Source organism: Galendromus occidentalis, unplaced genomic scaffold, assembly GCF_000255335.2.
Source record: "Galendromus occidentalis unplaced genomic scaffold, Mocc_1.1 scf7180000077512, whole genome shotgun sequence".
Taxonomy (NCBI): domain Eukaryota; kingdom Metazoa; phylum Arthropoda; class Arachnida; order Mesostigmata; family Phytoseiidae; genus Galendromus; species Galendromus occidentalis.
In genome coordinates, this window is record NW_003805500.1 from 62,706 (window position 1) to 84,375 (window position 21,670).

General features: G+C 52.5%; 1 protein-coding gene across 1 annotated transcript; it reads right to left on the bottom strand.

Moving 5' to 3' along the window:
* Positions 1 to 14,640: 14,640 nt before the first annotated feature.
* On the bottom strand, positions 14,641 to 15,479 carry LOC100903807 (uncharacterized). The gene has a single exon (XM_003747049.2). It carries the CDS (start codon positions 15,418 to 15,420, stop codon positions 14,806 to 14,808), a length of 615 nt encoding a protein of 204 aa, XP_003747097.1. The 5' UTR covers positions 15,421 to 15,479; the 3' UTR covers positions 14,641 to 14,805.
* Positions 15,480 to 21,670: the final 6,191 nt, after the last annotated feature.

Genomic DNA, 21,670 nt, shown 5'->3' on the forward strand with positions numbered 1-21,670 from the left:
TGAGTCCCCATTACGCAGAAATTCCTTATCGTGCTAGGGTCCGATGCTGGGACGAATCGCTGAGCCCGAGTCCGCGGTCTACCCATGCTCATGTGATTACATCATTGCGGTGATTCATCGGCTACACAGCGGCTTTCTTCGGCTCCGTACGACCAATGGTACCTCCGTTGGAGGTACCATTCTCTAGAAGGAGACCTCCGCAAGCTGAATGGTGGTAGAATCCAATTGGGCTTATTCAATGAAAAAAGGGTTTTCAGTCACTTAAGCATACTTACAGTTGAGCAGCCACCCTGAAACTTCGCACATAGTCCTTTTTCGCGGAAAACAGTCCGCAAAAGAAAAATCAGCGATTTTGTCGATATAGTTTTCGATCTGTGAAAATCGTCATATATCTCCGTCCCTAGTGATCCCTTTTCCGATCTGACTAGCGCAAATGAAAGCTTTCAGACTCAGCTTTCCAACGCGCCTTCGATCATCGCTCTACGACGAACCGTTCCGGAGATACAGCTCTCTGAAATTGGTCGCCGAAGCGATTTTCAAAAAGGGGCACATTTCCTGCGAGACCCTTTTCAATGTTTTTGCGAATAAAAACTGAACGGATCGACCGATTTTGCTCTGCTTGGTCTCAAAATGCTCGTAAAAGCCTCCGCTATCGAATTGTCGAGGTCAGACCGGTTCAAAGGTCCTAGTTTTTCCGTCAAGTGCTTTCTAAGAGGTCCCTCTCCCACTTTTTTCTTCTTTTTTTTAGTTTCCGATGGCTCTAGCTCAGAGACCACTGCTACGAATCGCACCAAAACTCGGCCAGGTATAGCCCCAACCGAGGTCTATCCGCCACCAAAGTTTCATCGATCTAGTCCACTCAGGGGCGGAGCTAGAATTTTTTGAAGACGGAAAATGGCAAAAAATCGAAAAATTGAAATTTCGGAAAAACTAGACCTGATGGGGAAAATCTGTTACGAAATTCGGATTCAGCGCCCCCGGTTTACCCCGAAATAGCTATCACTTTCTTTGTAACGATTTGGCTGTCGAGCTGTGTAATCGATCTACGAATTCGGAATTCTAGGAAAGACTCGAAGCGACAATCAGACGTTGTGAAGATTCGAATTAGTTGGTACTTGCGGATCGGAGATGATCATTTTAAAAAGATCCGATTCCGGCATCGGGACATCTGGCATCGACGTATCCGGCTCTTCGGAGACGTGATGACGTAGCTCGTGGAATGTCATGGACTGCTTATCGAGTTATTCAACACGAGGATCACTCGATAGAATCGTCTCCTTCGTGCGAACGGTTCCTGGCGTCGAATTTCAATGGTAGCTTTGGACGACTGACGATTACCACCGCTCCGAAAGTGTCTGATACAAGAACACCGGTTGAACGTGTATGGCCCTCCTCGAAACGAATGATCGAATGAGCTCTCGGGTCATTCGATAATAATTCGATACTATTCTCGCCTGTCCGTCTCTACCTCGAAACGAATCGACTTCTCATCGCGGAACGTTCGGCTGACTCCTTTCCCCCGCCTCTGGTGCGTCTCGTGGTTTTCGGTCGAGGTTGTCATCATTCCGATACCGTTCGACCTTGCTCCGCCGACATTTCTCTGATTTCCTCCTGACGGTCCGTCCGCCCAGCCTGTCGTCTGTCCATTGAAGAAGCGAGAAACTCAACGGACGTGAGGGAGGAAAAAGTCGACAGCTAGCGATGACACCTCGCACCATAATCAAATTATTGTGAGAAAATATCTCCGGCTCCCCACAGACAAGGCCATGGAGCGTCGCGTTCGTTGGTGGTCGCAGTCCCGACGGCATGATCCGACCTTCATATAGAAGAGGAGTCAGTAGACACTGTGGTGTTTACTTTTTGCCTCTCGGTGTGTAGGAGTTGGTCTCTGATTTATTCCGTTCTTCGCAAGAGACGAATCGACGGACGGCATTGTTCGCGTGTCTCGCAGGGAACGAATCGGGACGGCAGCGTGCTTTCGAAGCCATTAGAAGTCCCATGTTGTTCGTTTGTCGTCTGGTTCGATTTGTGTGCGGACTTTGCAAGCCCCGGTATCCTGATGAGAGAGCCGGCGAATGCACGCGAAGCTCGAGTCGAGGTCAGGCTGGCTTTGATGGGGTTTTTGTGGGGTTAGGTCGCTCACAAGTGGGCACAGTTAGCGCATTCCGATGGCGCGCGCGCGCGCGCCCGCCCGACCGACCGCCACAGCCGCCTGGCTAGCTTTATCACTGCGACGCCTAGATGGTAATTGCAATCCTTCTTCGTAATCTGTACTTACCGTTGAAATAGTAATCAACCGAGCGCGAGCAGCACGTGAAGCTTCGGGTAGGGTCGCGGCTGCTCCACACCAGAGCGGCACAACAGGATGGGGACGGTGGAAAAGCGGGGAAACGCGTGTACTCGTCGTACATCGCTCGAGTAGGCCATGCTCTCATCTCAAATGGTGACACCGGTGGAGTCTGATACCAGCATTCGAAATGGCGTGTCACTCCCGTCAGCTGGCCCCATATTCTCTATTCGCTCCGGTCGATTGGGTCGCTCGAGCGTATCTCAACTTCAGAAATCTGGATACAACGAGGGTGGACCTGCTAAGGATTCACGGTCTAGAGTTACGCCGGGGATTTTCAATTGTTTCATCATTGCCGGGTGCTGGCAGGAGCGCGGACCGTGATGAGCTGCCGCGGAGCCGCGAGCCGCTCCGGTGCGCCGACTCCGTGTTCGACTAGGAAGTCTCCATGAACGTATGCAAGAAGTTCCGCGCGGAAAAAACCCTCTAAGCCTAGCAATATACTTCGACTGCTGAATACGACCTTTGTGATTCTTACTAGAGATTGCTCCGAGCTCGGGGCTCTTGCACACCAGCGTATCCTGGGACGAAGCGAAAACTTTGGGGTGCGGTGCCCTTTCCGGAGGAATCAAGCCCATCCTGCCACTGTCGGTGACTTGACTTCGATCCAGAGTTCTTGGAAAGTGCCTCATCGGAAAACGGAAGCCTCGAATTAAAATAATCGGTGCATGTCGTCCCAATCTGGACTACAGAGAAATTGACCTTGGCTTATGCGTCGAATCTCCGGCGGGGTGAACGGCTGATCGATAGTCGAGTTATGGCCCTATGGCTTGAGCTCCCAGTCTCAGAAAATCCTGTCGAAATAACGTCACCACCGCCCCCTTCCAATGAAATTCGCCCCCCCATTGTCCTGTCTAATCGGTTGCGTGGGAGAAGAAGGAAGAGATCTTCATTTTTTTATTCGGCACACGGAATCTTCGAGGGACTGCTGGTACGACAGGTCCCCATCAGTCAAAGACATATGACAAACGTCAGTCGGTGTATGATATGAATGGAATGTTTTTGAGCTCGACATCTTCTCTGAGACTTCCTTGGTGGGCTTCCAGGATTTCCATCGAGCATCTCTTCAAGTGGTGTTCGAGATCGAGTTCAGAACGGAAATGCAGCTCTGGATCTCCTCTATCCGGGTCCATTGATCTTCACACGTTCTTGTCGATTCGGCGGTCGAGCACAGGCTGACGCGCAATCCGTTCACACGATCGACGAGCTCGTCCAGATCCTTGCGGATGTACTTCTCCGAATACAATATTCTGTCGGCGATCTCTGCGAAGCGTTCTTCCAGAGAGGTCAAGCGGCCGAAACTCTTGACGGCTAGTCTGAAAAGTTCCTCGCGTGTTTGCTGACAGTGACGCCTGCATTCGTTTCTGCTGATGTCGTAGATCGTCGTCGCGGTTTGTAGATACAAAACTCGGAAAGCGTCTCTCGTCAAAAAGTCCCGAGACACAGAGGGTGCTCGCGAGCAATCGATGAGGTCCGGTGAGCTTCTGAACACGGTCCAACCGAAGAAGCCGAAGAGCACCACGAGAAGCACAGCCACAGCAAGAGAACCCGTCGCCAGGTACGCGAAACAGCGACGTCGAGCTGAGAGTATTTGGCGATCGGAGGAATCCTCGTCGATGAAACCCATCGTTGGCGGAGTCGACTTGAGAATGGAGTTGAACGGCCCCCGGTCGCTCACCGATTCCACCTTCTCTCGCGGCAGAAACATCGCGGCTACTGCCATGAGCATTCCGGAGATCAGATCCGCCCGAATGCTTACTGGAGATGCTTGAATTTCACAAAGCGTCTACGACAGTTCCGAAGACCTAAAGGAACGGAAACCCGACTCGGAGAGCTCTATTAATCGAACGTTTCTGGAACCGCCAGACGACGAGCGGACGGTCACCGGATGATCATCCGATACTCGCAAACCTCTCCACTCAAGTCCGTTAGCTCGACTAAGCTGGCGAGACACAGGAACAGAGTTTATCGGTCGACCTTATGACGTTTTCCTTCATCGCCTCCTCTCCAAACCGTACATCTACGGAGCTCTTCCTCGAGCGATTTCGCGTTACGTGGTTTTTCCGTGCCAAAAGCCATAATACATTTTCGGGGCGAAGGACAAACGAACGATTGTTCCTCCGTCCGGGGAGCATCCGAGGTGCAATGCATCAATTTCTTGACAGAAACGAGCGGGGTAAATGTCACACCGAAACACGCGGACCGGAGACGGAGGGAAGAAAAAACGAAGAACAAAAGCGTACGGTGTCGACAACGACGACGATGGCACACGGAGCTGTCTCATAGACCTTTTCCAAAACCACGGATGAAGGTAATGGCGCGTCGCAAATGGCGCCTCCGCCAAGGCGTAACCCTGTTTTTGTTGTTGGTGTCGTCGGCGGTTGACGTTATGTAGTTTCAATAAATAAGCTTGCCATTACAGTGGTGCCGGGGAATCACATACGCCAGCTCATGCCCACTCACCCGTTCGTTCGAACCTTCGCGGCTGGCCGCCTTATCACCAGTAGGGGAAGATGTCCGCCCAGACGGACACTCGCGCACATTCTCACTAACTCAGACACAAGCCGAAAAGTCAGACAGCGGGCTAGAGAAAAGCAAGAAACGAATTGGCTAATCAAAGATCACTTAGGGGGCCGAACGACGAGGGGAGGGAGCTCACTTCTCTCGACCTCCCCCCCACCCGACCCCCCCGCCGTGCCCCCATATCCCACCGATTTTTTTCTGGTGCGCCCATCTCAGTTTGATTTCGGTCGCTTCGCGTAGCAAGGAAAGACAGGACGGGGGGGGGGGGCTCGATCCGCGGGCTTGATTTTTCCTCTTGAAATCCGATGCAAACTCGAGAAAATTCGAGTGGGCTCGTATCGGAATTGAAGAAAACTATCGAATCAAGGGACGCAAACCTTCGCGGAAAGAACGTGCTCTCCGATAGACCACATGAAGGTCCTTCAAGTGACCGCGAGTCAAGGTCACCGCACTGAGTTTTGAGAGATCGGATTCCCGCGTTTGGAAAGTGTGACTTTTAGAATGGGGCCCGCGGCCACCACTAAGCTTCTGATTCGGGTCGGATCTATCTGTCGAAAGTCTGACAAAGTTGCTGACCATCGAGGTCATAGAGCCGAATATGTATGTGCGTCAACGACCTCAACCTTTCATCCATAATTAGACGGAGAGGCGAATTTGCTGAGTAGGACATCTTTGTTGACACTCATTCGCCGCGCCGAACGAAAACTTTGGATGCTCATAATTAGTGGCAGTTCCATTATCATGATGGGGACGGTGATAGTCCCACGGAGAAGGACGAGAAACCAGATGACACTGGCTGGTAAAATGACTCCGATCCTACCCCAACTCGAGCTTGCTCAGATGTCGGAGCGATAGCGGCCAACTGCTGTCTGCTCTCGCTGGTCCCTTACCACTTACCACTGATCATATCGCGCCTTCTTTCAGTCGATTCCTCGGAAGTAGAACGGCAACGAATCATAGGACCGGATAAGTCGTTGATAACTATACCTCCATTAGAGAAGTTCCAGATGATCAAAGTCGCTCCCGTCAACGTAAAGGAGTCAAGGGAGGGAAGGAGGTCGAGAACGTTCCAGCATTTTATTCAGAAGGTATTGAAGGGAGATCCGGCATACTACGGGGGGAGGGCGAGGGAGAAAAAAAGAAACAAAACCCAGAGGTATTAACTTCCGAAAGAAGTTCTCTGACAGGGTTGCAACTTGATTCGAGCTCGATCCCTTGCTCGCTCGCGAATAATCCACTAGTTGCTGCAGAGGGGCTTTATTTGGAAAGTAGCGGAGTCTGATGTTCTGGACTTCGGAAAGCTGAATTGACAACGGGAAGGAATTGCGGCGCCGCCTCCGAGAGAGCCTAGTGCAGCACGACTACTCCGACGAGAGAGAGTCGGAGTGACGGGGAAAAGGGTGGACGGACTCGCCGGCGCGCCGTCAACCGCTCGCTCGACCGTTCGGACTGGTTGGTGGATTCGAAAGACGCGCGCCGCTGCCGCCGCCTCGGAGAGAAAGAAGGAATGTATTGGACATTGCGAGCAGCATCGGATTCCGTTGGCTGGCCATTTAGGGCTTTTGTGGTCACTGACGGATCACACAAGCGACCGGACGTCACCCAAGGGACAAAAGCTCGGTTTGTTCTTCAGGCCAAACTATCGCATCACACAATTGTTCAGTAGGCGTTTTCTCATGCTTTTCCCCCCGTGTTCCGAACGAATCCAGGAAAATATATGTATGGAAGCGATTGGAATGATCATAATTTAAGATTGCGGCACACAATGTGCCCCTTCCGCGAGATCGGGGACTTGTTTTCGTCCTCCCGATATAGAATCCGTGCAGTCTCCCCTCGGCTTGAAGGAAAACGTCAAAGTCGGCACGGAGGGAAACAATGTCCAGTACCCCACTCACGAAAGCTGTGTCCAGTCTGGGTCCTCTGATGCGCCTGATACGGAGAGCCGCGCCGCCCGATCGGAGTCGATCTTCCTGAGAACTTCTGTATTCCGGGTGTGCTTTTGATCAGCCGGAAATACCGGCGACTTTGCACGTTTGGTGCGCAAAATCCCGCACGAGCTGCGACTCATCACAAACAGGAGTTACAGAGGTGATGTAGAGAAGCAGAAGAAAGTTAAAATAATCGAAATTTCACTGGAGAACGATCCCGCAGCATCGCATCGGTAGGAAGCCAAGCTCCGAGTATGACAATCTGAGCTAACACGCAATATCAATCAGAGACAAGGGCTGCGCTCACCGTCGACGCAAGAGCACGGAGAGGGGAAAATGAGGAAATGAGGAGAATGAAGTTGAAGCACGCAAATCGCTGTTACTCATGGACGTTATAGATGGAATTCCCTCTTTCCACCCCTCCCCCCTCCTCCGCTCGACTTGGCCGTCGAACGCCTATCGAAGTCTCTGCGTCATTAGTTGAGCGCTGTCTCTTCCACAACGCTTGTCATCAGCAGGTGAGAATGTTGAGATTCTCACGAAGACGTCGGAGCCCACAGGCGTACCCCCTGTCGAAGCCTCGGGGCGAATCCCGCTCGTCGGAATCTCTGCGCCGAAAACATCATCATTGTCATTAAATACAATAACGTACGCCAGCTATTCTCGGCCGGAGATAGCATCAAGACTTTCCGGGGCTCTTTCGACCGCGAGCTAAGTGAACGCGAGAGAAATACGCAGCCAACTGCTCGCGGATATCCCAAATGCCTGCGAGTATTCTCACCACTGAAATCCGCGATGAATGATTGATTCCACAACCGACTGGGCTGCGCTCCGAGAAATCCCCGCAGAGCCCGAATACCAGTGCGTGGAACCTCATCAGTTTCCGCATAACTCGTTCCTGTATGCAGCTCTCTGAATCTCGTACCGAACGATCCCGGTGCAGGTAATGGCTCAGAAAAAGCTCGGGAAGACGACGCGGTTGTCGAATGCTCGTAAAAGCTGCAGGCCTGTCGTCTGGTTCACTCGCAGCCTGCGTGCCCGTCAGCCAGCCGGCTATCCACATTCCAGCGTTGTTCTCTATTACAACGCTCAGTCAGTCAGTCCATTTAAGCGGGTCGGGTGGATGGGCCACCGACACTTAGCCTTTGCTCTGGGGACGCTGAGCCGCAATCCAACGTTAAATACATGAGCCAACAACTGACTCAGAGCTAAGCCTGCAGTTGCTGCTTCGCCCACTGGGTGTTGTCCATTATTTTGCTATTATCGCTCCATCGAGTGAACTCATCACATCGATTCGCTGGCAGTCGACCGGTCGGGGAGGATGTGCAACAAAACGACGGTGGACACACTCGACGCGAGCGTCCATCCGTCGGACCGATCGGTGGAGTACGATCGCATCCCATTGACCGACACCTCAGAGAAATCCTCCAAAAACAGCAAATCTCTCCAAGATGAGCCTTTAGCTGTATTCAGCTCCCAAACTCACATTGGGATCTATATTTTCTTCACCACATCTGAGAAGCTGACCGAACGCGCGTCAGCGCTAATCGACCTCTCGGGTCTCGAGTCGTTGCCGTCTTCGTCCGACCGACGGAACGAACTGAGTCGTCTGTGTTTCCTCTTGCGCCTCCATGACGGCACACATGTCAGAGGCGATGCGCGCTTGGAAGTTAAACTGTTGGCTCAGCTCATGGAACGTTCAGCGAAGAAACATCGCGCCGAGCGAGGATTATTCGTGACAACGCGAGCGACGCTCGTCGTATGATAGAACGCAGGGCAAGGTGCATGATGCACAGAAGTGCCCGCAGAAGGTGCCATGGTCCGGCATCCACCCACACTGCTTGTTCCTCGCCGAGTTCGAATCCGTCGGTCCGTAGGCTCGGTCGTCGATCATCGCGGTCAGGAATTCAATTCCTCAGGCGTATCCCGCTAGGATATTGTGCATGATGAACGATAAATCGCCGAGATTCACGAGGTGGATTTCGTAGGTTTCGAATCTTGATCCTTCGGGAAACTCGAGAGCGCTCATTGGCGTTAGTTCGCGCTGCTGCCCCGCTCCCTTGATGCCTCTCACACGCTTCGAACTTTCTCCATGCATATTCCGCGGGGCGCGAAATTCCGCGAAGCACGAAATCAGATTCAGTGCCGGTCATATCTACCGAGATCCTTTTACGAGTACGCGAGTGAACGTGCGTGGAACGAAGACCTCAATACAGAGGAGCCCATCGGATGCGTGCATGGCCTACAAGGCGAGCTAGGCAGAAATATTCGGCGAGCTTGAAAAATTGTGATTGCAGAGGAGTTTTCTCCTGCTGTGTGAATCGCAGCTTGTGCCATGATACGGTGCAGCCTTGTGCCTGCGGCAAGGTTGTCTTTCCCACGTTCTCCACCGAACAATGGACGAAAAAGAAGGAAGGAAACGAAGCACAGTGAGGACGTGGTCGACAAGAAAAACGCATGGTGAGCATTTGCCAGGATGAAACTAGATGAGGGAGCCATGAATATTGAGCAGGACCACAACACCCACCATCGCGGTGAATACCGCCTCCAGGACATTCTCGGGATATGTCCCGGGGTCGGTATTCCTTTCTCTTGGGTCGACCCGTCCGCGCGGTCCAGACGAAACAAACAAATTCAAGAAGAAACGATCCTGAGGGGACGGGGGAGGGGGGGGGGGGCGGGAGGGTGAACTCCTGCCCGGTGACGGGGAGCAAAGAAGACCGTCACGGACTGCAAGATCCGTTGTCTGTCTCAGCAGGATTCAAAAAGATCGTCGTTCCCCCGGTGTAGTGTTTACCGATACATACATGCGGGAGAGTTGCTTATTTGGGATTGCTCCGGGCTATGCGTCTGATTGGATTAATGTTAACCCAGGAGAGAAAGAATCGAGGCTCCGCAGCCAAGGTTCAGCCAGCCGGTCGACGCCTAGACAGTCGGCCCCGCCACCGCGAATCATTACCGCTGCTGCGAACCAGCGCCGTTGGACTCACAGACAAACGGAAACAGGGGCTAAAGCAGCGAGAAGAAGAAGTGATCTGCCAAAGGGTACGCTCCAGGTTAAAGTTTCGCGAAGGCTCGAGGGAACTCGATGGCGGCTCCGGCTCTAGTCACACGAGGATCGTCGACGATGCCGCTACAAGGCGGCGCGAGGTCTCTCCGGAACGTCACTTCGGATCATAAAAATTTCGCACGGAATTGAGGGAATTACATGATCATTTTCAATTTTCCTGCATGATGAATTGTCATTTTCCCTACAAGATATTCCTTCGTTCTCGCTTACATGAAAATTTTTTGTTTTAGTCGACATGAACATTTTTTGTTTTCGTTTAAATGAACACTTTTTGCTTTTGTCGACTTGAAAATTCTTCCTCCTTGTTCACTTGAAAAATTTTCCGTTTCTTTCTACATGGACATTTTTCTCGGATTGAGTTCAAGGAATACGAAGTCATTCCGGCGCTGGACTCAGCTCCGTCAGTCCACGCCAACAGTCGATAAACATATCTGTACTGACCGGACCGAGTCGTTCGAGATTATTCGGGCAGACGAGCAATACTAGCAAGAAGGTGAGAGCGCACGGAAGAAGCGCCGGAACACTGTTGCGGAAATGTGAGAAGCGGAACGGAAAATAAGCCAATAGTGCAAGTCGGTGGTCAGTCGTCTCATGCTCCTTGTGGTGTTGCGATGGTTCGGCCGGCGCTGCTAGACCGATATTAACTACATATTGAGTGGAGAACCAGGTTCAGCGAGCGTGCAACGCCGCCGTGAGAAATGCCAACAGTGCAAGCCGCAGCCCCACCACCAAGAGCAGCAGCAGATATTGCTCGTCCACCGGCGACTCAAGAAGATATCGTGCACCTGTGCCATTATCTCTTGATGCGTTCCCGATTACGCCACGGCCATCCCTGCGCTACTAAACGGAATTACTAACGAATTGGGTTAGCGACGCGGTGATTTCCTATGCGATGTTTCCCTCACTCCCGGCACGTGGATATCGAATCGATTGAGCCGCAGACCGCAGAGCTCGAATAAACATATTCTCAACCTTTGGAGATCCGAGATGGCCTCACAGACTCAAAGGAGAAAATCGAGAGCTTGTCTCGATCTGACCTCGGAGTCAGGACACGAGGAACGAGCGAAAGATGAGGAAGATTCAGAACAAGACAAGGTGGAGGCCGCGCCGGGATTCGACATTTAACACTCTCGCGAAACCGGAGCGACCAGTGGCACGCACGCTCGAGTGAGGGGAATCTCAATCTCTTCTCGAGCTGGAGCTATTTCATCATGTTGGCGGGGCGCTCGGTGGGTTGGGGGGCACGCCCGGCAGCAATCTCTCCCGCCGCCGTCTCACTCACGCTTTTCACTGGCACGTCCGTTTGTTCGTTCGCTCGCTCAGCTTGTTCTCCGCTTCACTATTAAGGCCAGGCGGTTGATCGTGCAAGCTGGCAGCCCACTTCCACCCACACCGACTTAAAAGTCTACGCGCCGGCTGAAGTTGAGCCCGACTTTACCGCCGACTGGGCACCACCACCGTCCAACATTACATACGGAGACCGAGGCGATTAGGACAAAGTCCGTTATATAGCCGTACTCCGACTACCTGCCATGGCTTCTACGTAGCGAGAGACGTTTCGTCGACGATGCCGTAGGTGTCTGGAAAGGCGCGCCGGGCCGTTAGTATTCAACGTTGGCCTTGTCCAGCGGCGGCGGCGACGACGACAAGTCAATCCGAGTGAGTCTTTCACTCGAAGACGAGGGAAAACGCTTCAGATTGGGCAGTCGGAACAGGCTCACTGACAGACGGCAGGCAGAGCGCACGAACGCCGAGAAATGCAAATTCGCGCCCGGGGCGAGAGATTAGAGCCGGTTGAGCTCCCAGAGCCTTTGCGCAACAACCTTGAACAACGGAACTTTTTACGTTGTTGTCAGCGCAGTCGAGCAGCTGTGGGCCTGGAATTTTTATTTTTCCCTGGAATCGGCTCCGCCGACCGGGAATGCAATTCTTCTTGCGCTCTGTTTCCTCCATCTCTCTCCTCTCGATCTCCGTGAACACGTATTTATTCTTGGCGCTCGGTTTTTCGTTCTCTACTGTTGATTACGAGCCGTAGCAAGCTGAATCCAAGGAAAATAACGGGAAGTTGTCGTCGAGACATTTCGCCGAATTGGAAACTTCGCCGCTAAACGAAAAATAATCCCTCCAGCCGATCTGCTGACTTCGATTTTTTTCCTTCGCAGGGCGGGCGATTTTCTTCTCTCTCAATTAATCGGTGAGGACAGAATCTCGGAACGCGCATGAATAATCTGAAGTCGCCGAATCCGAATGAAAATTGTTCCCTGAGAGCTCTGCTCCCGAGTACGTCGGGCACTTCTGCGACGTGATCGAGCAATCGCTTCGGAGGCGAGGACGGTTTTGTTGCTTCCTCGGCCGCACAACAAAGTCGAGAGAGAAAAGAAGTAGCCGCGGGAAAACTGCGGCTGCACGGCGCAGTGCATGCGGACGCGTGGCCGGCCACTGGCTGACTGACTTACTCGCCCGCTGGCCCGCCTGCCTGCCTGCCGGCTTGCTTACTTGCTGAAGGAGTGTATTATGATAAAGTGCTTATTGTAGGAGATGGATGGCGGCTTCTTTCTTCACACCTCGCCTACAACGTAACGTTGCTCGGTTGTACATCATCGACGCTAGCGGCAAACTGCCCGAGATGCAGCGGTGCCGCCAACCACGGAAGAATTGCGTGCTTTAGCTTGTATTTGAGACGGTGTGTGCGAATGGTTTTCACAATCCAGAGGCTGTTTCCTAGCACCAGGATTCTGACTCGCCCGGGTAGTGAATGTAACGAATGCTGGCCCTGAAAGTGGGCGACAATCCGAGCTCTCCTCTGACTGTGCTGCGACGAACGAAAAAACGTCGTGAGAGACAGAAATTCTCCGGGACCGCAGACTTTCCCGGAAGCGAAGCTTTCTCTAAGGGCAGGAGAGGGCCGTTATTCCCCCAACAGTTGTATCAGGTGGGATCAATGAAGGGTGTCGGACGGACACCGGAGGTCCACACTTGGTATCTCAATTTCACGTATGGGATCTGAGGCGTACACCAGCCTGGTCAAGAAGCCATATACGGGCACCCGACTGTCAGCTGGGAGCATTCGACCCGTGTAAATAAACAGGAACCCGGTCTCAGAGCGGGAAATTTCCTTTACCGGTACAAAATCGACCCGCAAGCTGCGATCGGGCACCTCTGTTCTATCGCGAGGCCGATCTGAATGAAACTCTCATATTTCGCATGCCCCGGCCTTTGTTGCGAGCCTCACTCTGATTCATTTTCCGATAATGGATTTCAATAACACGAATCCGTCGGTATCCGACAATCCGACGGAGTCCGACTTTCTCGCGAGCGACTCTCCCGAGAGATTCGTGGATTTGCGTAACTCACCCCGGGAAGAAGAGATACGCATTCGATCAAAACGCTGCCGCTCGCGAGCCGCTTGAGTGTCAGTCGGGAAACCAAAGTAACCGGTGTGCATAGACGAACAACCGACGAAAGCACCGTAGCCTCTCCCGACCGACTGGGGGAGCATCTGCGCAAAATACGCGCGGCGTGAACCTGTGCGTGCCGCAACCACCGATGGCTCCGCTTCCGTAAGCTTCGAGACCAATAAGCCCCCAACGCAATAGCGGTTTTCGACTCGCGTAGTTGGCGATGCTGGTTCCGTTCTTCTTCTTCTTCCTCCTCTGCTTCTGTGGCAGAAAAAGCACAGCCATCCGCAACAACGACGACGAGAGCATTTGCAATGCATTCACTCGAAGCACTAGTCGTGGATCTCGTCTCCGACGACGCTCGTTGCGGCAGCGACGGGAAAAAGGGAACGATGGAACGGAGCGAGCACCGACTGCCGTACCTTCTCGATCCAAGTGCCGAACACAACGAAACTTGGGGTGGCGAACGGGAACCCCGGGAACGGGAAGCCCAGAGAGAAGACACTCGGACAGACTGAGCGGGAGTGCCTGGCTAAACGTTGAAGGCTCTCTGAACGAGGTGGGGAGTTGCAGGAATACTACACTCTGAAACTCTCCGATTGAAGAGACTCGGAGCAGGCAGCGGGAAGATTTCCCAAATCGAGCGGGAGCTCAACCCGAATCTCCAGGGTCCTTTCGAGCTGCCGGCGCTAGAAGTTGCTTAACGCAACGATCCTGCCCCGTCGCCGCCACCCGGCTCGGCTTTCGCCGCCGAGCAACGGATTGGTAGGTGTGGGAGTAGATCTACTGCCGCATAGGGAGAATAGATGAAAATGTATGAAGGCCGTCCCGATCCCGGCGAAAAGATCGCCGACCGCTCGCTCAACAAAACGTACTACAATGTTGCTTAGAACAGCCAGGGCGGGGACCTAGCGGCACCGTCGACAAGATTAGAGAAACTTGGATCAGTCCGCTCAGCTGTTAAAAAGCTCGTCTCGCGGGACTCCATTGTTCCATCAAACCCGCTCGCCCGCTTACTCGGTTGCAAACAAGCGCACATGGAAAGTGGATCTTTTGTTGATCGAGTGCTCGATTCCATAGTAAACCTACTACATCGAAGAGCATCCGTATCGCGATCATCATCGATAACACCCACCACTTGAGATCGGTATCGAATCTTCAAACATCGTCTACGCGGCTCCTTCAGGCTTTTTGTTCTCTCTCCCCGGCAGCTCGTTCGCCTCTTGCGCGAATGGATCCAGTCCGCGAGCCTAAAATCGAGAAGCGAGGAATCGCATTTCTCGAAGAAATTCCCAGCCTCTGAAAACTAAACGCTCTTCTCTCGGACTTGATTATTTAGGGTCTGTGTTGTTGCAGAATGAGTGCGGAGCTAATTTCTTCCTGATCGATCAACTCAATTTATTTTCTTGAGTTTCGATTTTTGCACATCACGGATATATCGAGGATATATTACAACTTGTGTCATGTTTCTGCCTACTGTGTATGTACAATGTCACTCAACGTCGGAAGCTCTCCTCCTCGGAGAGACTCTCGATGAGATCACGCGAGATAAACTCCCAGATCGAGGTCCTCGGGCTCCGGAACCTTACAGATACCTTGGCTAGCATCGGCCGAGTTCGCGAAGCAGACCGTTCCTTGCGTGCACGAGCAGGAATGTTCGCAGAACAGACCGGCCTCGGTCGTGGCTTCACAAGCGGCGACTTCTTCTACTTCGGCAACGACAGCGTCGGGAACTTCTGCATCCCGGCCTTCGGACGCGGCCAGGGTTTCCGCACACTTTTCACAGACGCATTCCTGCTGAGGCGGACACTCGCATTTGGTCTCGGGTTCCTCTTCGGCAGCGACGACCTCTTGTTCGAGGGCTCTCTTGACTTTCTTCGCCTTCCCAGTTTTCTGTTCCTTAGCGGGCTTGTTTTTGTTCTGCCTGGATTTTGACTCAGCTGTTTTTTCCTCTTTGACGTTGGCCTCCTTGCTGTACTTGTTAGCGGACTTCGAATTTTTCGATTTGGTTACCGATCCTTCTCGTTGCTTCTCCTTGCCGCCGGACGACTTCTGCACTTTCGATGATTTCTGTTTCTTGGCTCCCTCGGCGGAATTCGCCAAACAGACCAACGCCAAAACGGCCACGAGTAGGATCACGGTCCCGGTACGCATCCTCACACAGTTTACAGCGATGTGTAGTCTGCTTCACTTTCGTCAACAAGGGCCGACAATGCTCGTCGAGAACGTGGTAAGCACTTCTTATAGGCACACGTTATCTGCGAGCTCTGGCCAAGTACGTCAATAGCTTACGCTCACCTTCTCATTGACGTATGTAATGTAATCCCGGCGCGGATGACAGTCCCTTGAATTCGTATCGCTACATTTGGACTCCCTAGGAAATTATCTGTCGGAAGAATGATGTTCCCCGTATTCGAGAACACGCCCTCTAAATGGACGCGAGGGACACGTCGCTCTGGATATGGGCTAAAAATTGGGCCGACCGGCCGGCCCGTCTGACTGACTGCCCGGTGAAACGGTCTTAATCGTTTCGCTCCCATGCTCCCGGGCCCGGGACCAGGGGTGAAACGAAATGATGGTCATCTGAGATGGAGAGGAGCTCGAATGAATGTGAAATGGCTCGACGAATGACTCGGTCCGGCTTTGTTTCCTCCGATAGTCCGAGCTCCGGATGTTGGAATCGGGAAAACATCCCGGGAAAATTCTAGCCCTTGGAGCCGGTCGCCATTTCTCCGAGGGGAATCTCGACGAATGAGATGAGACTCGCTCCAGTTTGCTCCATCCGATCCGATTGCGTCCACCGATGACGCGACGCATCGAGGCTTCCGACCTGCAGGTATAGAACGAGCGATCTACTCCAGCGTTCGTTCCACACTCTTTATCTCATTGGGGGGAAATCTCATCGTGGGATGCTAATGGTAGAAGAGCGGCAAACTTGTTGAGGCGAGACTTGACCTCACATTACGATTTCTAATTGCCTGCAGCCCTGGTGAGATTGTGCTAAGTAGAAGTCCACCAGCTTATCGCTAGTCTGCTTCCTTTTCTGCACAGACGGAAAACGGGAGAAACCATGACCGAAGACTACATAACGTCGGGAAACGCCTAACGAACGAGACGGCAAGTCTACAGACAGGAACACGGACCATTCGGCCGACAGACGTACGGCGGACGTATAGACAGATAGAGATACACACAGACGAAGCAGCTAGCCGACCGAAAGACGAACCGCTAGCCGGTTAGTCGGCTCACTCGTCTGAAGGAGCGAGTGAGCGACCGACCGCCTGACTTGTCCGACGGTCTTGCCAACCGAGCGAGCTCCGAAAGAACGGAAGTCCGGACGGAAACAGCAATTAGACAGCGAAGACGTAGAGATGGCGACCAGATTAGCCGAATAGGAACTAGGGTCCACTAGAGAGAGTTCGGAGCCGCAGTGCAGAGAGTCGGGCAGTACGTACAGGGAGTTCGTCCAACCACGCAAAAGAGAAATGCTCCCAGAGCGCATCATCATCATTCAACATCACAATCGTCATCATCAGCTGCGAGTGAAACTTTTCTGTGGAGGATTCTCAAACTTTCGACTCATGAGTCGCACCTATTACGAATGGAAAAGCGTTCTGCTCGCGGTTCGCGACCGATCCCTCGGGCGACCTCGACAGATCACGGCCCTCGGAGCTAATTGCTCCGCAAAAAGGGACAATTCTGCGATGAGCACACCGTCAGCCGTGTCGGATCGCCCCCGCCCCCCTGTGCATCGTATGGCGTTTCGCACCATGTGTGCAGTTCATGGCTAAGAAAATACGGAGCGGAGGGAAAAATTCAGGGAGGCGAAAGGACATGCGACTGAAATTCGTCTTTCCCGTCGCTCGTTTCCATTAAAGCGTCTCTCTTTTCATAATTTTTTCGTCAGCGTCCCGCTGCAGCGCCCGACAAATATGAAAAGTCACACAGCGACTCAAAGAAGCGGAACCCGACCCAGGGGCCACTCGAGGTCATTTCCAGCGTTAATGACTCAGTGTTGTCATTATGCCCATCTTTTCTCTTTCGGTTCCCCGCATGCTCTTCCCGACGACGTTCTCCCTGGGGTCTTCCTTTTACTTTCAGCAATCGTCCTCGTGCGAGACGACAGCTCTCGCTCAGGAATCATCCTCTGAGTTCTCGGTTTGAGAAAAAAAGTGGAACTTCCAAGGACCCATCCAATCGAAGCCCCGGCCCAGGCGACCGATACACGAATCTGTGGTCTTGAAATGAACAATTCGCTTGCGTCCGATCGTTGGACCGCCTTAAGAACTGTATCCGGAATCCGGGTACATATATGAGAGTTGCATGAGCTACAGCTTATCCGTTGATTCATGATCAAAGTCCGCGAACTCGATCATCCCTTGGGACTATCCCTCCCTGAAGTCGTTGATTCTATTGATAATAATGCAGCGACCAACTATAGAGTTGGTCGCTGTTGGTCCTCTGCCTACTGCATATTGACGTCGGAGTTCCAGCCTTCGTGGGATCGGGGCGGGTCTACGAAGGTCCCCCGCCCCTTTCCCGTATACACGGCGCAAATCGGGAGTCCTTGGGCGTATTCCGGGCTTTCAAAGATCATGCTTTTTACTCTCCGAAGTGGGTTAGAGGAACAATCTGGAGGTTCCGGTTGACCTTTCATAGCTTCCTAATCCAATTTGTGAAATTCCTCTTTGCTGAAGAAGTTGTTTTTGTGACAATCGCTTTTCCCTCGTAGTATTCCAAGAGATAAATCTTGTTTCGTTCGGTGCCTCGTCCGTCGGCGTTCTTTGCTAAGTTTTTCTCCCGAGTTCTGTCTTTGTCTTTTTGAGTATGGCCGTGTCTGCGAGAAGAGTGCCGCTCGCTCTGGCGAAAGTCCCTCGAATCCCTTGCTTTATTTTTCCTTAGTCTTCTCGTCGCCGTCATCTTCGTCGGCGGCGGCGACGTCTTTTCTCGTGTGCGGACTGCGTAGACGCCGCTGAGGGATAAATCCGTTTGTGAAATCCATTTAGGAACGGCAGAAAGAAAGGTAGAGATGAAATCCACCTTGAGCTCCTCGGAGACGGGAGCGTCGACAAACCTTCCTCTCGTCTCGGGGACAAAACGTAGAAATTGAGAGGAATCGGAAGGAGACCGGGGCGGAGAAAGAATAAGAAGCCAATCCGGAATCGGTATCCAGACTGATTACTTCTAGCAGACTCGGATGCGGGGGGGGGGGAATATGTAGGAAGGGAAGGAAGAGGGCAGCGAGACGACTGCGGGAGCAAGCCACAAACTTTGGGGGAGAATCAGCGCCGTCGTCCGATGGGATCGGCTCTGGGCCGCAGTGTGAATCGAGGGCCGTCACAGATTTCGTCGATTTTCCCGTTCCGACCCAGCTCGCCTGTTTCCGTCGTCTCTATGACATGTGGGAGTTGTAGGAAAAAGGGGAAACCTCCGGATCCTCCCATCGAATCCCGAGACCGCTAGACTGGACGGAAACGAGGACCGGGGAACGAAGCGGGGGATCGAGAAATGGATGGCGGTTCTCCTCTCGTTTTGAGAGTTTTCGATTAAGGTTGGGAATTGTTGCTCTGCATAACTCTCTTTGTGCGAGACTTCCAGCACGAGACGGGACGAACCTTCCCGACGTGAACAAATCCGCACATCTGGACTTTTCCACACATAGTCAGAATCTTCTTTCTTTGGGAAGAAAATTGGCTCGATATATAAATGATGACAGTGGGAAACCGAAGCGAGGAGAAGACAAACCGGAGGAGGGATCAGTTCCTCCAGAGCTCCTGAAGTCTCGAGCTGAGCGATGCGAGGGAGTCGGGCGGGAAGCGGGATAGTAGAACTCGGGACGGCTTCTCCACGTGCTGGAGCCGTTCCCCGGAAACTCAATCCCCTCGAATTCTGAAGAGGAGACACTTTCCGCGTCGAATTCTCCATGGAAGCCCGAGGAATTCTTGAGCTTCGTAGCAAATGTGATCATTGGGAAAATCGTGTTCATCGAATACAATCGACCTGACTTACCTGATGGCATCATGTGTAAGAGTCGAACTCTCAATCGAGATAAACAACAAGTAGGGATCTTCTATGATGAGCCAACAATATACTATTCATATTCATTCGCTATTGACGCCTTCGTGGGTAATACTCGGAGAGACGAGGTCGTCTTTTTCGTGTCTCTCAACGGCAGTCGGTCTATGAGTGGGGCGATAACTCATTTCAAATTTCGGACCTGAGGCGTCGGACGTCAGATGGCTCTAGAAGAATCTCGAGTCTTGTGGTGTGAGCCTCGAGGCGGGATTTCCGGACAAACCGCGTACCCGACGGTCGAGATTCACACCTGACGGGATGGCAGCTGGAAACGAACTGTGAAATCTATTGAGAATTCTATTCGGGGAATTCTGTTTTTATCGGATGAGCGTCTGCGGCTTTCCCTCCCTCCTATGACGCAGAACGGTGCAGAGGGCTTTGCTCGAAATATATTGCGTGCCGCACACCTAGCGGGCTGGTTCTGGGGTATTGAATGGAAGTGAGACGCTGCGCGTTTCCCTTGTAGAACAGAGGGGGGAATTTGATGGAACGTCGGTTTGCTTCTTCCTTACAGCTAGACAAATACTCTACAAGCCAATATACGCGACTTGCGCGCTCGGTCGGCTCGGTCGCAGCAGCACCGCAACAAAAGTATGTGGCCGTCTAAGAGAACACCAGACGATCCCTATTTGTTTCGGAAGTAATCTGAGTTAGCTCAAACTTCACAGGTGCGACTGAGGAACAATGATTGATGGGAATCATGCCTCACTTGTCTGAATAAGATCAATCGTTCGGAATAACACATGGGTTCCAGTGGTTTCAGTTGAAAAAAAACGTATTTCGAAGGGATTCCCCAAGTCAATGATTGAGTTTCAAAGGTACGATAACCACGATCCATCATCAGACGTCAGCTGTGTTTTGCGACATCATACCTCGATTCTGACGTACCTACCCTGCGTACGTTCTCGAAATAGAAATATTTCGCAGATCAGAAACCGTCTGGAGCCTCCCGAGCAGCGACTTTCTGCCGTTTCTCCTCTTCGATCCATCATTCCATTTACGTTGCATAAGGACGGAAGACGTCTGCTGATGGAGCAACAGTTGAATTGTTCTCGGAGCGCTTTCTGGAGAAGAAGTTCCCCCGTATGCTTTTCTGCTTCAAAGCAAGTCGCGCGCGTAAGGAGCTTGCGCCATGGCGGCTAGTGATGATATAGAGGCCGTGTAATAAATATCTCAAATAAATTCAAACCATCTCAAACTCCTTCCTCTCTTCTCTGAGCCCATTTGGCTCCGTGTGCCCCCCCCCCCTCTTCAACTGGTCCGTTTTCCCTCGCTACCCGAACGATGCTCCCTCACGACGGCGCGCCGGCTCCCACGTCGACGGCGACCGAGCCGGCGATGGGTCGACCCGCAATCCTTACCCGGCTCCCGCTCTGTCTCTCCCTTATTTTTCGTTCGTTTGCGCTTTCCTCCCTCAAATATATTGGCAGAACGTTGTCGTGCATAGAGAAGCATATTCCACGGAACCTCCTTCGAAACTCTCCGCGCGAGCCATATATCTCCCACGGCCAGCAGCCAAGTCTGCAGTGGAGCCATGTCAGTGACGGCGGTATTCCTGACGCCAGGCGCCGCTCCAACCGAACTGGATACTGCCGCCCCTGGAGACTGCCATATTCAATTTGAAAGTGACGAGCTTCGGTCAATGTTTATCCCGGTGATCGATGACACCAGGCGTGAGTTATCTACGCGTGAGGATTTCTCCCACATCGGAAAAGAGTTGAGATTGACATTCAGTGCTTTTCTGGAACTCAATTCACCATTATTCGTGACCTCTTCACGACTCTGGAACTCTATCGGATCGGGCGAGCTACCGGATTCGATACCATGCAGGAATTCCGGAATATTTGAGAGCAGTACCCAGGAGACGGGAGGACACGATTGGCAGCTGACCTCAGGTCTTGTTTGAGACTTTACAGGGGACACAAAAGGAAACGAGTTGTTGCAGGGGATCATCTCAGTCTCTAATGAAGCTGATGAAGTCGCTGGATGGCAATTTCCGATGCCCATATAGATCAGACACACTGCGCCATGCGGGGGCCCATAGAGAGACTGGTCGCCCAGCTCGGTGGACGAATCGAGAGACAGGATGAGGGGGAGAGCAGCGCAAGTCCGTCGAAGACTAACTGACCACTGTATGAACTCAGATAATGGGAAGTAGAGGTATGACAATCGATGGGAGAGGCGGTGGTCGGCGAAGAGAGGAAGAACGAATGAGCGAGCGAGCCAACAATTCGGTCGAGCGATTGACCGACCGACCGGCCGGCCGAACGAGCGACCAGAGGACGATCATATTGGCGCAGAGACATCTCGGCACGTACCTTACTCTCCA

What these genes read in the sequence shown, in the direction of transcription:
- LOC100903807 (XM_003747049.2), bottom strand. Translation starts at nt 15,420, where the DNA reads ATGCGTACCGGGACCGTGATCCTACTCGTGGCCGTTTTGGCGTTGGTC.